Source organism: Myxocyprinus asiaticus, chromosome 44 (genome assembly GCF_019703515.2).
Source record: "Myxocyprinus asiaticus isolate MX2 ecotype Aquarium Trade chromosome 44, UBuf_Myxa_2, whole genome shotgun sequence".
NCBI lineage: Eukaryota > Metazoa > Chordata > Actinopteri > Cypriniformes > Catostomidae > Myxocyprinus > Myxocyprinus asiaticus.
In genome coordinates, this window is record NC_059387.1 from 35,498,945 (window position 1) to 35,514,876 (window position 15,932).

General features: G+C 39.8%; 1 protein-coding gene across 5 annotated transcripts in view; it reads left to right on the forward strand.

The window, feature by feature from the left end:
- LOC127434619 (rho GTPase-activating protein 18-like) overlaps positions 1–15,932 on the forward strand; it is a 49,150-nt gene that overhangs the window by 17,871 nt on the left and 15,347 nt on the right. For 3 of the 5 annotated variants that reach the window (XM_051687478.1, XM_051687479.1, XM_051687481.1), the window contains exons 2-8: positions 7,937–8,121; positions 8,485–8,705; positions 10,467–10,542; positions 10,729–10,901; positions 12,140–12,305; positions 12,385–12,476; positions 15,718–15,795. In XM_051687478.1, the coding sequence (XP_051543438.1) occupies positions 7,937–8,121; positions 8,485–8,705; positions 10,467–10,542; positions 10,729–10,901; positions 12,140–12,305; positions 12,385–12,476; positions 15,718–15,795 (991 nt within the window). Of the gene's footprint in view, positions 1–4,859; positions 4,969–7,523; positions 7,551–7,936; positions 8,122–8,484; positions 8,706–10,466; positions 10,543–10,728; positions 10,902–12,139; positions 12,306–12,384; positions 12,477–15,717; positions 15,796–15,932 lie in introns of those variants that run through there. The other 2 variants (XM_051687482.1, XM_051687483.1) reach the window with 2 other exon arrangements.

Consider the following 15,932-nt stretch of genomic DNA (forward strand, 5'->3'; position numbering starts at 1 on the left):
TCATTTTATTGTGAAATTCTTCTAGTGAAAATGCAGTTACCGATATCAAGAATGATGTTTTTTACTAGTTGAAATTCCATTTTTGATGATCAAGAATTAACAGTTTTACTAGTGCAAACCTAATCTATTCAGATGTCTACTAGTAGTATAGTAATTCCATTGCTGATCTCAAGAATTAGCATTTTAACTAGTGGAAATCATTTTAGATATCGATAATTCAGATCCTGCACATGATTAGATGTCAAAAGGGCTTGTGATACTAACTGGTACAAAAGGGCACGGATCTGCAACGAACTGTTCTTCCCGTTTTTGTGAATGACGGGCGTTCCATTTCACTAGAAATCTGTTCAGTGCCGTGTGTGCCTGCTAATAGCTTAAATAGATTACACCTGAATGCTGAACAATGTGGCTGGATAATTGTTCATAAGGATTCTTTCACTCTGGATGATGAAAGATGATTTGATTGTGGTTTCTGCTCTGAGTGAAACACAAGTTAGTCATCAGGCGACCAGCGCCGCTCATGTGAAGTTCACTGGACGCTCGCTAGATGCTCATCTCGGCCAGAAAACATCTTTATCTGATGCTGTTAGTCATTACAGTTCCATTAGCTGTTGAATCACACATAATTCGCTCTGGCTCACTGATGCAAACATCTCAAAAGCTGATATGAATCTTTAAAGTCCAGCGTCGCTCTATTGATCTGTTGTGCTTATGTCCTGTTGCTAATGCGCCGCTTTTAACCTGCAGGAGTTCTGCAATTTGCTGACAGCAGTTATGTGCTCCTGCGTTGGGCTTTAATGCCCGTGGGCCACTCGGGGGTAAAACAGGCACTGTTGATGAAATAAATACCCCTCTTGAAGGACCTTGTCTAGTGCGGGGGTGTTTTGGATTTTTTACAATTAATCACAGGTTCAGTGTTCCTTTTGTAGTGACCGCTGAAACTACTGAAAAGCACATTTCATGAGGACAAACACCACTCTCATTCTCTTTAGTAAATCTAGTTTGCTTTTGCATTTCTCTGTGTGAGTTCTTCCTGCTCATGAAGGTGTTTCTGAAGCTCCGGCAGTTTGGTGCTGGTTGGAATTTCGCTCTGATGCTATTTTTAGAGGCCAGGGCCCACAGTTGTTCAAAAAGTTTAATCTGGATCAGAATAATCCAGATATGGAAATCCCATGTTTTGCTATCCAGTATCAGGTACACTGGAAAAAAAAAAATCTCCTGAATTTACATGATTTAATCATGTACAGCTGAGCCACATGAATCAATTAAGTTACAACAACATATTTTTTTCCTCATTAATTCTTTGTCAGAAAACATATGTGATTTCAGCATAATGGAATGAAGTTATTTTTAAACGACCCATTTATGTAGCTGTAGAGCCGAGTTTCGGCACCAGTGTAAAAGTTTCGGCACCATGGGGGAAAGGAGGAGGCGAGAACCGGCTTGAGAATATAAATAATAGTTTAATAATAAACTTAAACAGTAACACACAACCATAAACACACACACAGTACAGCTGCCTGTAATTCTCTCTCTCTCTCTCGAACTGTCATCCCCGGCCGCCTTTATCCCTCGCGCGCCCCATCAGGCTGATTGGGGATCGGGCGTGCGTCATTCCAGCCCGGCCCCGCCCTCCTCGGCTCTACAGTAGCCTTAATGTGATTTTAATGTGTGTTCCTAACATGATTAACTTAAGTTGTATGGCTTTTCTACGTAGCTAATGGGTAGATAGAAGAAACATTTATTAGCATGCTAAATACTAAATAGTAATTGCATTTTATTACTTAATACTGTTTGTGTACCCATCCTCAGCCTGACCAAAATCTCCACTCGTCACCACAATGGTAACCAGTATAACTAAATTGGTTCTAAATCCCAAAATGACAAGATTAAACACTATAAAGTCTCCCTAATTTCTCATCTTGCTCAAAAAGGCATAAAATAACACTTAATTTCAACATTTTACTCTCTGCTTCAAGTCACATGCAAAGCATGCTGGGAACAACAAATCCCTTGCCCATGTTGTTGAACATACTTGATTAGTTCACATTCACCCTACATGATTTAATCTAGTAGAGTGCACATTTTAGAAAATTACATTAATCGGAAGCAAAGAAAACAAGTTTAGAAGAGGAACACAATTTTGTTGTGTAGATTACAAATAATATGGTTTACTATTTTATTTTTTTTCTCCCAATTTGGAATGTCCAATTCCCACTACTTAGTAGGTCCTGTGGTGGCGCAGTTACACACCTCAATCCGGCTTCTGAGACCGTCAATCCGCGCGTCTTATCACGTGACTCGTTGTGCATGACACCGCGGAGACTCACAGCATGTGGAGACTCATGTTACTCTCCACAATCCACACACAACTTACCACACACCCTATTGAGAGCGAGAACCACTAATTGCGACCACGAGGAGGTTACCCCATGTGACTCTACCCTCCCTAGCAACCGGGCCAATTTGGTTGCTTAGGAGACCTAGCTGGAGTCACTCAGCACACCCTGGATTTGAACTCGTGACTCCAGGGATGATAGTCAGCATCAATACTCGCTGAGATACCCAGGCCCCAATAACTAAATCGAACAACCTGCGTTTTCCATTTTTTTTCCCAGTGTAATCCATCTTTTGTGCCAGTTTTTCAAAGCAACATTGGATTGGATCATCCTGATCCAGATAAAAACTTTTCAAGATTACCAAATCCGGATTACCAGTGCTCTAAATGGGACTACATATCACAATGTACGCTACTAGCTATGTAAAGAACAACAGGTTGAATAGCCAGCATAGGGTCACTTTAAGTGTTTTTATCTGAAGAGACAGAAAACAGCACAATAAAAGACCTAGACCAACCTCCGGCATTCTCTCAGAATGAGGGACTGACTGGACGTGCAATAAGGGATGCAATAGCCGAAATCCGATCAGATTACATCTGAACAACTGGGCCCTGATGTTTCTCTTTAAGCCTTTGGGAGGGAACATATTTCGATCTGGCATTCCTGATGGAATTATGAGGTTGTTTATGCCACCCAAAAAGTGAAAACTAACATCTGAGCCAATGTTTGATGAGGACGCACCAGGGTCAGAAGCTTGGCACACTTGTGTTGATGAAATGGATGCCCACTTCAATCAACATCACAGACGGAGAGGCTTTTATTTGATTAAATGTTACGTGTCTGAAAAACACCTCTAAAGGTTTGTCCAATGAAGGAACGTTGAAACTTTTTGCTTTGATTTAAAATTGACCGCTTTTTACGTATAGAAATATCTAATTTGGTTGAGATTTTTGTAGCTTCAGTTGTGGTTCTGCTGTTTACATTCCTTGAGGAATTAGCTCAGGATTTCGGAGTCTTCTCAAGCGGCTTCTCGGGTTCCACGGGAACTCTGACCAGCGCCACATGTTTTCAGTTTAATTTCCCCCAACACTGACCTACATTCATCACGGGGGGCCTGAAACACTTAATGAAGATTCAAGAATAAACTGTTGGACTGATGTTGTGTGCTGATGTGGTGTATCATCACATAAGAGTGTGTTTATTAATGAGAAAACAGTAGGTTTGAACAAACTGAACAAGGTAAAGTGAGGACGTTAGAAGAATAGACTTTTGTTTGAAGTCAGCACAAAATGTTCGCAACCCATTTTTAAAAGTGTAAAGTGTCTCTTTATGACAGCTGGTTTAAAGATAAGAGGGCTTGATGACATCAGGCGAAAACAAGAGGCATTTAAGAGGCAGAGCAAGTTATTACATTTTGATTAATGATGCACTGATGTATCGCTATGATAAAAGCGTTTATCAGGGGCCTGGGTATCTCAGTGAGTATTGACGCTGACTATCACCTCTGGAGTCGTGAGTTCGAATCCAGGGTGTGCTGAGTGACCAGCCAGGTCTCCTAAGCAGCCAATTTGGCCCGGTTGCTAGGGGGGGTAGAGTCACATGGGGTAACCTCCTCGTTGTCGTGATTAGTGGTTCTCACTCTCAATGGGGCGTGTGGTAAGTTGTGCGTGGATCGTGGAGAGTAGCATGAGCCTCCACATGCTGTGAGTCTCCGCGGTGTCATGCACAACGAGTCACGTGATAAGATGCACGGATTGACGGTCTCGGAAGCAGAGGCAACTAAGACTTGTCCTCCGCCACCCGGATTGAGGCGAGTAACCGCGCCACACATTTTGTACTATGCATCCCTAATTTTGATCAAATATTGTGAAGAAAAACATTTATTTTCTTTGTAAAATTATGCACTGATCAATTGTGCACAATAAGACCAGAAACATGTATTAAGAAAGTAAATGGAGTTGGTTATGATTTCATGTTGACTTTAAACCAAGTGAAAATATTTGCCAGCCAATGAAACAAGACAAGATACATTTTTATTCATGTTTTAAAATCTTATGCAGTTTTTCTACTCTGGTGAATCTTGTTTTAAAGCTATTTAGATCTTATTAGTGGAAAACAAGACAAAAATGCTGATAATAAAACATTTTATAGCTGATACAAGAAAAGATGTTTTGTAAGATGAAAGTCCAGCAGTCTTGTTTCAGTTTTTGTTGCATGTCTTGAGGTTCTGTGTCAATTGTGAGGAACTGAAATGACTGATGTGTTTATTTAAATGAAACCAAAGTGCTCATGGGAATGTTGTTTTGGTGATTATTGTCTTCTGGAGCCCTTTCCCTCATTCTGTTTGTGTCCTCTCGAAGTCTGAGCAGATACTGGAGAAGAGGAGAGGAGATTTAGGGAAAGCTGTAAACGGAGAAGACAATGGACATTTAATGACATGAGAGGAGGAAGTGGGGGGGGGGAGAGAGAGAGAGAGGTGAGGAAACTTGCTGATGGTCAGATCAGTGGGAGGAGACGTGAGAGAAGGAAATCCTCAGTGTCTCTCCATCCGTCTGTAAGCGTCTTTGTGTTCTCCGGTGCGTTCCTGATGTCTCTCCGTCCATTCTAGAGTTTTCCAGTCTGTTGAGAGGTAACGTGCTATGTGAAATATATTCTGAGCTCGGTGTGTATCTGTTCTGTTTGAAGTGGAACATAAGACAGGAGAGGACCTGATGGAGAACAGCCGTTTGATTCTGATGGATTGAGTGTGTATTTATCTGCTGCATGTGTGTATGATGCTCTCCAGAGCTCTTCAGAAGTCTAGTTCATGTGTTTTTGGAGCTCATTTAAATGTTCGTTCAGCTTTGTAAATCATGTTGAAAAATTGTGGATTTATGGATTTGAAGTTTATACAGACTTTATACAGATTGAATGCCAGTTTGGTGCCATTATCGGGATTAGTTTCTTATTAATTCTAGATTTTATTAGAAAAACTTGCTGAAGCTTTAAGAGTTTTCAAAAAGTATTATTATTTTAGTATTCCATATTATGTTTGATTATGTGTGATTAAATTACTTAAATGAGTAATTAAACCATGGATCAGAACAAGACTGTAGATTGATTATTGATGCACAGCAGGGTTGCAGAAAGGATAACGGAGGTTAGGGGAACATTTAGGGAACGTTCTCCAAACTTAAAGGGAACGTTCAGTGGCCTGGGTATTTCAGCGAGCATTGACGCTGACTACCACACCTGGAGTCGTGAGTTTGAATTCAGGGCGTGCTGAGTGACTCCAGCCAGGTCTCCTAAGCAACCAAATTGGTCCGGTTGCTAGGGAGGGTAGAGTCACATGGGGTAACCTCCTCGTGGTCACTATAATATGGTTCTCGCTCTCGGTGGGGCGTGTGGCGAGTTGTGCATGGATGCTGCGGAGAATATCGTGAAGCCTCCACACGCGCTATGTCTCCGCGGTAACACACTCAACAAGCCACGTGATAAGATGCGCGGATTGACGGTCTCAGACGCGGAGGCAACTGAGATTCGTTCTCCACCACCCGGATTGAGGCGAGTCACTACACCACCACGAGGACTTAGAGCGCATTGGGAATTAGGCATTCCAAATTGGGGAGAAAATAAATAAATAAATAAAGGGAACATTCTATTTTAAGAAAAAAAAAATGAAAAAAGAAACTTTCCTGGATAACCAAAAGAAAGCGTTAGAATGTCCGTTCTGAGAATGCTCTAAAAAATTAAATACTAAGGAGACTGGAACGTTTGAGTTACTCATGCTGCTAAAGTTTGCATTAATTTCTACCGTAAGTCTCAAAAGTTGCCGACAGATACAGTGGCGTCCCAAAGTCTGTGACCACCAGTGAAAATGCTTCTACTTTGCATTCTTTTCTGATTTAGCACACAATTAGAAATGATGTAAAAGTATAAATGCATGAGTGAAAAGTTGAAACTGAAGAATGTCTTTATAAAGTCATTTTAATGACAGCACAGCGTTAACAGTCTGTGACACTAATTTACTTACATTTGAAATTGTGCAGATTGTGAAATATTTCTTCATTTTACATCATAACTTTTTACGTTTGTAGTCATTATAATGAACTTTATATGAAAACAATAGATGTCATGGTTTGTATAGGCCTACATTAGATCTATGTTGAGGTTTCACAGTGAGCATATGATAAAACTATTCAGACCGAGTGTTTAGTTTTAAACCTGCTCTGTTGCGAGTTTGACATTTCACCCTCATTCTGATGGCATGCATGAATGTTGAATGTTATTCTCATTCACAGCAGAACGTGTGATGGGTGTAAATGCAGTTGTGTTTGTTTCACAGGAAATCTGTGTTTCCGTTGAAAGGTTTGGTGTGTGTTAGGTGAGGCAGGACATCACAACGTTGTCTGAGGGCAATTAAGTTCTTCATTTAACGCAATTCAAACCACTAAGATCGATAACTGCCTTTAAATGACACCTGTTCACTTCCTGACATGAGAGAGAGAAAAACAAAGCGCATCATTAGCTGCTTTCACCTTGTTAATATTTGAATAGAAAACCAGCGAGTTGATGTTTAATGTGAGCGGAGACTGTTATGAGAAACATGAATGGAAACACATTAGTGGATCAGTCTGAAAAACAGTTTAATGGTTTTTAGGGTAAGGCGCACTTTTTGTTTGACATTCTGGATCTTGGTGGCGTGGATGCAGTTCATTCAAATGCAAAATTTTTTTTTAGTTAGTTACCATTGCAGAAATTCACTCTCTTTTTTTTTTCCTCCCCTTTTCTCCCCAATTTGGAATGCCCAATTCCCAATGCGGTCTAAGTCCTCGTGGTGGCGTAGTGACTCGCCTCAATCCGGGTGGCGGAGGACGAATCTCAGTTGCCTCCACGTCTGAGACCGTCAATCCGCGCATCTTATCACATGGCTTGTTGAGCACGTTACCACGGAGACGTGGCGCATGTGGAGGCTTCACGCTATTCTCCGCGGCATCCACGCTCAACTCACCATACGCCCCACCGAGAGCGAGAACCACATTATAGCATCCACGAGGAGGTTACCCCATGTGACTCTACCCTCCCTAGCAACCGGGACAAGTTGGTTGCTTAGGAGACCTGGCTGGAGACACTCAGCACGCCCTGGATTCAAACTCATGACTCTAGGAGTGATAGTCAGCGTCAATACTCGCTGAGATACCCAGGCCCCCCTGCAGAAATTCACTCTTCACGGTTCAAAATAAACTGATTGGCAAAGACTTGCAAAATGGACAGTTTGCCATAGGGTTGCCCCGGTTGCATTGTCCTGAATATATATTTCGGCCAGATTTCGTCCTGTATTTAAGTGGCGAAACTCAGCGATGTCTAAAAACATTGCTGGTTGAATAATATAGAAGTAATTCTACAAGTTACAGTAGTAAGCAGTATCATTTCTACAATATTGTTGGTCCTACACATGCATGCCTGCATCTTATCAGGTGTGTGAAGGGTGTTTATTTGGTATATTGTCCTGATTTTGAATCTTTGTCAGCAATGTGGATGGATACACCTTATTTACACCTGTATAATGAATCACAGATTATGTAATATATGGTTGATCCCTCTCTGTTGTTCTGTAGGAAAGGGCAGTATCAGCGTATAGGCAGCATGAGTTTGCCCAGGACCATGACCTCCTCGACCCCGGAGCGCTCCGTGTCACGTGACCCCCGTGAGTGTATGGAGGACTACTGGAGTGAGATGAAGACCATCGAGGAGGACTTTCAGGGAGGACATGAGGAGATGATGGAGAGAGGGAGTGTGGATGGTGCGAAGAACGTTTTTGGGTTCACATCTATTTGAAAAAAATCCTTGAACCAATCTAATGTTCCAGATCACAGCTACCTAGATTTTTCAGAAAGGAGTGACGTTATTGAATCTGTTTTCGTCATACATTTTATTTTCAGAAAATGCCAATGATATATTTTGCTCTAATGACACAGCGTGCATTATTAACTATGGTTAGGTAGATAGCTAATTAGTTTGCTAACAGAAAAACTCGCCCACAATTTAAAAAAATGTAGATGATATCACCATAACTTGTGGCTTCTACGGAAGCATTTATTATCTCAGAAGCATCATATATTTGCTAAAAGCCAGACTGAAATTAGCATGTGTGTTTAATCGTTAGAGGTGGAGCTTGAGGAGGCGTGGCTACAGGAGGCGGGTCTCTCCACGCTGGTGTCGGGGACTCAGAGTGACGGTCCGGCGGAGGCGCTTCTCTCAACGCTCACGCGTTCACAGGCCGCCATGGTGAAGAAACGTCTGGATAACTACACGCAGACGCTGCACAAGAGAAACAGACAGCCAATGAGACACGTGCGAGACGTTTTCTCCACGCCTGACACATCGGTGAGAGCAGAATGTTGGAGAAGACAAAATACACTCAAATAATACAGTTTTTTTTTATTTATTTTTTTTTAAGAATAATGCATTCCTGTAATCTTTACCAAAATTAAATTTATAAAACTTAAACATTATTGTAATTAATTATAATAACTATACTTAATATATATTATGAATATATATATTAAATTTTGTTAAAGATTACCCAATTTAATTTAATGGAATTTGTATTTGTTATTTATTTAATTAATTATTATTATTATTATTATTATTATTATTATTTTAGCTTAAAGGAATATTCCGGGTTCAATACAAGTTCAGCTCAATCAAAGCATTTGTGTCATAATATTGATGACCACAAAAATTAATGTCGTCTCGTTCCTCCTTTTCTTTAAATCTGTGTTCCAGTGAGACACTTACAATGGGGTCAATTTTTGGAGGGTTTAAAAGCAGAAATGTGAAGTTTATAATTTTATAAAAGCACTTAAATTAATTCTTCTGTTAAAACTTGTGTATTATTTGAGCTGTAAAATTATTTATATATATATAGGGTTTATGGTGTTACATCGTCATGGCAACGAAGTTGTATAATTGTCTATATCTTTCCACAGATGTGGTGAGTAAGTGATTTTATGACAGTAAAATCATGTTAACACACATATTGTTTATGTCTTGTGTCTATACTTTTGAAACAGTGAGTATTTTAATGTTTACAGATTGACCCCATAGACTTCCATTGTAAGTGTCTCACTGGAACACACATTTAAAGAAAAGGAGGGACGAGTCGAAATTAATTTTTGTGCTAATCAACATTATGACACAAATGCTGTCGACTGAGCTGAACTTGTGTTGAACCCGGAATATTCCTTTAAGTGAAAATGATGCTGTAATGTCTGCAATGTCTTAAAGTCCTCATTGAGCAGTTTAAATGAAAAATGTCATTGAAAATCATGCCTTAAAAATGATTTGACACTGAGAGCAAATCTTAAAAATACTGTTTTTGAGTGTACTACAGAAATACATATTTAAAGGGACCATATTCAACACTTCTGTTTCAGAACACTTCAAGTTTATTTATAAACAGGATGAAAAAAACTTGGTCTGAATCCACTCAGTGACATCATTGGTATAGTTGTGTACAGTACGGTCAGGTGATGATATGGCAGGTTTACAGGTGTGTCGTTTGTTCTGATTATAGAAGGCAGATGTTTTTTTCAGCTGTTGTGATCGTTTGTTCGGCGTGTCTCAGAATAACTGCCCCACTGACTGACGCTGGCATGAAAAGTGACACATGAGGAAACCCCAGACACGGTTAAAATTAGACTGTACTTACCTCATGACGGCAGATAACATGAACCGTTAAAAGCTGCAGTTATTTCAGTCCATGGACTGTTTGATAATCAAATGTTTGAATGGATCAAAGAATCGCTGTTTCGGTGGAAGACTGTGTTCTATAACGCTGATTTAAAACATTTTGAGTGGACTGTTTTTAAACACATTGGTGTCCCTTACAGCCAGATAATATAAGGATTCTGTTGGATTTAGTGGTCAGTGGGCGAGACATGTGGCACGCAGGCGTTTGCGGGGTGAATCATGATTTCAGGCAAGTCGTGATTCATCGTCAGCTGCTCTGAGACTGAGTAAATATGAAGGACAGATTCATGAGACCAAAATAGTCTCAACAAATGTGCGGTGTTCAGCTGTACACAATACATGCTGATGATTGAGTGTTATTTGTGCTGATTTGAAGATTGTGTTCTCTTGCAGTCTGGTGAATTGACGCTTCCTGTCTCTCCAAACGGACAGATCGCACCCAAACTGCCTCAGTGGAATCCTCCTAAAGGTTAGGCGACATTTAACCCTTGACCCTTGTCTAGTCAAGTACTAAACAAGATCTGTTTCTGACCCCTGACCGGGTGAGCTTAGTGAATGTTTTGAAGTAGTATAAAAATAAAAATCATGTTGATGGTGGTTAATATGTGTGTGTGTGTGTGTGTGTGTGTGTGTGTGTGTGTGTGTGTGTGTCCAGTTCCTCAGTCATGTCCACTCTTCTCTCCGGCTGAAAGTAATGGATCAGGTGGCGGTTCAGAGACGATCGTATTATCGTTGGAGGTGGCATATTCAGAGGGTGTGCGAGCGCATCGGAAAGGCCGCGAATGCCAAGACTGCAGGAGGAGCCGTAGAGACGACAGGGATTTACCTGTGAGTTTGACCTGTGATGTCATAATATCCCGCATTAACATGTGTTGAAGTTCCACCTATCACACTGCACTAAACATTTAATACAGACTGCACTTCATGAGACCTTTACAAATAAAGTACTGCGACGGTATTGTGGGTGATTGTGTAAGATTTCATGATACATGGCCAAAATCGGTGCATTTTACAGAGTTACAGGGCGTGGCGCTAACAACGACAAAATCGTGTGTTCGATTCCCAGGGAACACACAAACTGAAAAAATATATTCTTTAAATGCACTGTAAGTCTTACAGATGAAAAACAAATATGTATATAATAAAAATATATAAATATAATATATACCTCTAATGCATTGTAAGTTCACTCAAGTCTATCAAATTATAAAATAAATAAAAATTAAAAATAAAAATATATACCTTGAATGGAGAGTAAGATCATTTAAGTCTTAAAATTTTAAAAATATATACAGTATATACAATAATATATAAATGAATACAGGGTAAGTTCATTCAAGACTTAAAAATGAAAAAATATATAAAATAATAATATATAAAGTAAAAAAATAAATAATATATATATATATAATTTGAATGTACTGTAAATCATCCAAGTCATACACATGATAAAATATATAAAATAAAAAAATTATTATATATATACCTTGAATGGAGTGTAAGATCATTTAAGTCTTAAAATTGAAAAAAAAAATATGTAAAATATTATATAAATCAATTAATCCAGGGTAAGTTCATTGAAGTTTTATAAATGATAAAAATATAAAATAAACATATAAAAGTATAATATATACCTTGAAAACATTGTAGGTTCATTCAAATCTTAAAATTGGAAAAATATTTAAAATATATAAAATATACACCAGTGGATGCAGTATAAGTTCATTCAAGACTTAAAAATGAAAAAATATATAAAATACAATTTTGAAAACCTTGAATGGAGTTCAAGTCTTAAAAAAAAAAAAAAACATATAAGTTAAAATATTTGCAAGTTACGTTATACACGTGCAATATTTAAATACTATAAGTTCATTTAAGACTTTAATATGAAAAATAGGCAAAACAGACTAATCAGCAAAAAACAAACAAACAAACAAACAAACAAAAAAGCCATGGTATTTCCATGGTACTCCCAGGTAGTTCAAAGAAGACCATGTTATTTTTAAGTAAGTGGATTGTGAGGTAGGAATTGCTGTGCAATCAGGTGTCTTTGGTGTGTGGTTAAGAGTTTTCAGATGGTGAAGTCCAGACAGGGTGTGACGCGAGTGAACGATCTGTCATCCGACGACATTAAGAAGATCGGCTACATCTCACTGATCGAGCTCACCACCTTCTACGACATCCTGGGTATCGAGATGAAGAGGAACCGTGTGGTGCGCACTAAAGTACGAGGTGTGTGTCAGAGATGTTGTGACTCAGAAACCGTCTGAAACAAACAGTAGTTGTAAATGTTGCTGTCTTGTTCTCACAGAGAGCGGAATATTCGGAGTTCCTCTCACCATACTGCTGGAGAACGACCAGAAGAAGTTTCCTGGATCCAGAGTTCCACTAGTTTTCAAGAAGGTCTGTGGATCATCTTACCATGCTTGGTTGTAGTTTGAAACTAGATTTTGACATTTTCTGTAAATGTGAGTGAAGTTTGCCCATGCAAACTGAATTCAGTTAAAGCCCAACCCGACCCATTACGAATCTGATATTGTTCGCTCTCTTTTTAATTTCTTCTCCAAGCAAAATAATGTGTTGCAATAGGTTGTATTTTATTTAAGCATTGTAGGCAACCTTTGTAACTGTATACACCTATACACGTCGAATCTTTATGACACCTGCACTAAAAACAAGATAGATGCAGTGCAACGAACAAAACTGTCACGAGTTTGAATCCAGGGCGTGCTGAGTGACTCCAGCCAGGTCTCCTAAGCAACCAAATTGGCCCGGTTGCTAGGGAGGGTAGAGTCACATGGGGTAACCTCCTCGTGGTCGCTATAATGTGGATCTCGCTCTCAGTGGGGCGTGTGGTGAGTTGTGCGTGGATGCTGCGGAGAACAGCGTGAAGCCTCCACATGCACTACGTCTCCACGGTAACGCGCTCAACATGCCACGTGATAAGATGCGCGGATTGACGGTCTCAGAGGTGGAGGCAACTGAGATTCGTCCTCCGCCACCCGGATTGAGGCGAGTCACTACGCCACCACGAGGACTTAGAGCGCATTGGGAATTGGGCATTCCAAATTGGGAAGAAAGAGGGGAGAAAAAAAAAAAACACAGCAGATTTTGAGCCAGAACAATGACTAAATTACTTGAATTTGAATTTTGTTAATTAAAATTTTATGGTGTGTATTTTTAAACACCAGATTTTTTTGTTTTGACTTTTTTAGAGGTGGTATTAGTTGTAAATATTCAGATTATAAAATCAGTTTCACAGTTCACAGAAAATCAGAACTTAGATTGTTAGATTGTAAACAAGCTAAGCCAAACGTCAAGCTTCTGTGTTCCACAGGGGAAAAGTACAGGTTATCAGAATAGTTTGTTTACCATCTGTATTTCTGAGATCTGGATGTGAGAGATTGGTATTTTGAGTTCTGAATTTCTTTATAATTGAAAATGTGAACCTGTGATATTATAATCTGAATATATAAAGCTAGTTCCACCTATAAAAAATACACAACCAAAAAACCTCTAATCTACAATAGATCTGACAGGAGTCTCTCCTTCAGTGTAAGTCTATGGGGTTTTTTCAGGTGATCTGTTAGTAAAGTAACCGCACACTCTCTCCTCAACAACACATGAGGGATCATTCATGTCTGTAGCAGGACCACAAACACACTGAACATTTAACACTTACTGTTAGAGGTTTGATCAAAATAGCACTGCTTTTAGCAAACAGCACTAATAACAAGGCCAATCTGACCTGATTGTTCCACAGTGGAACATTTGACATCAGGATTGTGAGTGTTTCTGGAAACCTCCTGCTCAGCACTTCTCCAGTTCGAGATACTTGTCCACTGTGCGTGATATCTAATATCATTCTGACCCGATGGCCCACGCTTGTCTCCGTTACGGAGCATTTTCCAGAAAAATATAGGCGGTGACCAGAAGTGTTCTGGTTTATTTTACGCGGCTCTCTTGACCTCTACGTCAGGCCTCGCTCTGTTTTTAAGCAGAATGAAGGAGGCCGTTCATTGTTTCACTCAAATCCTCTGCAAACACTGAAGAGCTTAAAAGATTTACTGAGGAAACTGAAAAAAACAAAAGAGCGAGTTTAGATGCACAGAGGAGTTCTGGTGTCCTGCAGAATCACATGATTAAAGTAGATGCTTTCAATAAATGTTCGAGATTAACCTGTTTACGGAGAGGTTCTTTGATGGTTGCAAGTATTCGACACAAACCAGAAGTGTGTTTTAGAGGAACTCCAGCAGATCCCCCCGAATTATCATGTTCGTCTGCAGACAGCTGAGAACGATCATGTGACAGACAGGAATCAGGGATGTGTTTGATAGAGACCGAGACAGTGAGTCTGACGGGCTTATCAGCCACTGATATGTTTAAATTAGCTGCAGTGCTGAATTATCTCTGAAGAACATGTGTGAAGACAACAGAAGACATCCTGTTTTAAGCTCCAGTATGAGTACTGTGATGGTAACATGGTACAGTGATGATATCAGATGGTACTTTGCAGTGGTTCTGGGATTTACATGGTATTCCAAGATATTTCAAAGAATGCCATGGTGGGGGGTCTGGGTACCTCAGCGAGTATTGACGCTGACTACCACACCTGGAGTCGTGTGTTTGAATCCAGGGCGTGCTGAGTGACTCCAGCCAGGTCTCCTTAGCAACCAAATTGGCCCGGTTGCTAGGGTGGGTAGAGTCACATGGGGTAACCTCCTCGTGGTCACTATAATGTGGTTCTCGCTCTCGGTGGGGCGCGTGGTGAGTTGTGCGTGGATGCTGCGGAGAATAGCGTGAAGCCACCACATGTGCTACGTCTCCGCGGTAACGCCCTCAACAAGCCACTTGATAAGATGCGCGGAGATGAGATTCGTCCTCCGCCACCCGGATTGATGCGAGTCACTACGCCACCACGAGGACTTAGAGCGCATTGGGAATTGGCCATTCCAAATTGGGGAGATAGTTGACCCAAAAATGAAAATTCTCTCATTATTTACTCCCCCTCATGATATCACAGGTGCGTATGACTTTCTTTTTTCAGCAGAACACATTTGAAGAAAAATAGAAAAATATCTCAGCTCAGTAGGTCCTTAAAATGCAAGTGAATGGAGATTTCTCTTTTGAAGCTCCAAAAATCACAGGCAGTCAACATAAACGTCATCCATACGACTCCAGCGGTTAAATTAATGTCTTCTAAAGCGACACGGACACTTTTGGTTCAACAAATATCAATATTGAAGTACTTTTTAACTCTGAAGTAACACTGTTACTTCTTTAAAAGCGTAGTTATATCCCAAAATATATTAAACATCTTAAATTTAGCTTGAGTTTGCACGGTGCAGTTTCTTAACACTTGAAGACATTCTTTTAAAATCTTACAGATAATATCTTTTTTTTTTTTTTTTTTTTTTTTGACATAGAAAGGCACAGATTTTGCAGAATGACCCAGATAACAAAATAGTATACTCTGTATTCACGAAACACATATTTGTATCAGATGTGTAAAATGAATGTGAAAAAGTAATCATACTTTGAACCCCAAGTGCATTGACACAAGCTTGAGAAAACCAGAAAGTGTTCGTATATGTCCTACTCTCCCCTACTTGTTTGTAAGTGTTGAATTTGTGTTTGTTGACAGTTGTTGTCTAAACTGGAGCAGACTGGTTTACAGACGGAAGGAATTCTCCGGGTTCCAGGATCTGCGTCTCGAGTGAAGGTAAGTACACAATCATCTACAATCAATCATCATGATCAAACTCAATGATCTGATGAGTTCCACGCTGTTAACTGGGTTCTGAAGTTCTAGAATATATTTAGGACCAACTGTGTTTTCAAGATGCAATCTGAATAATG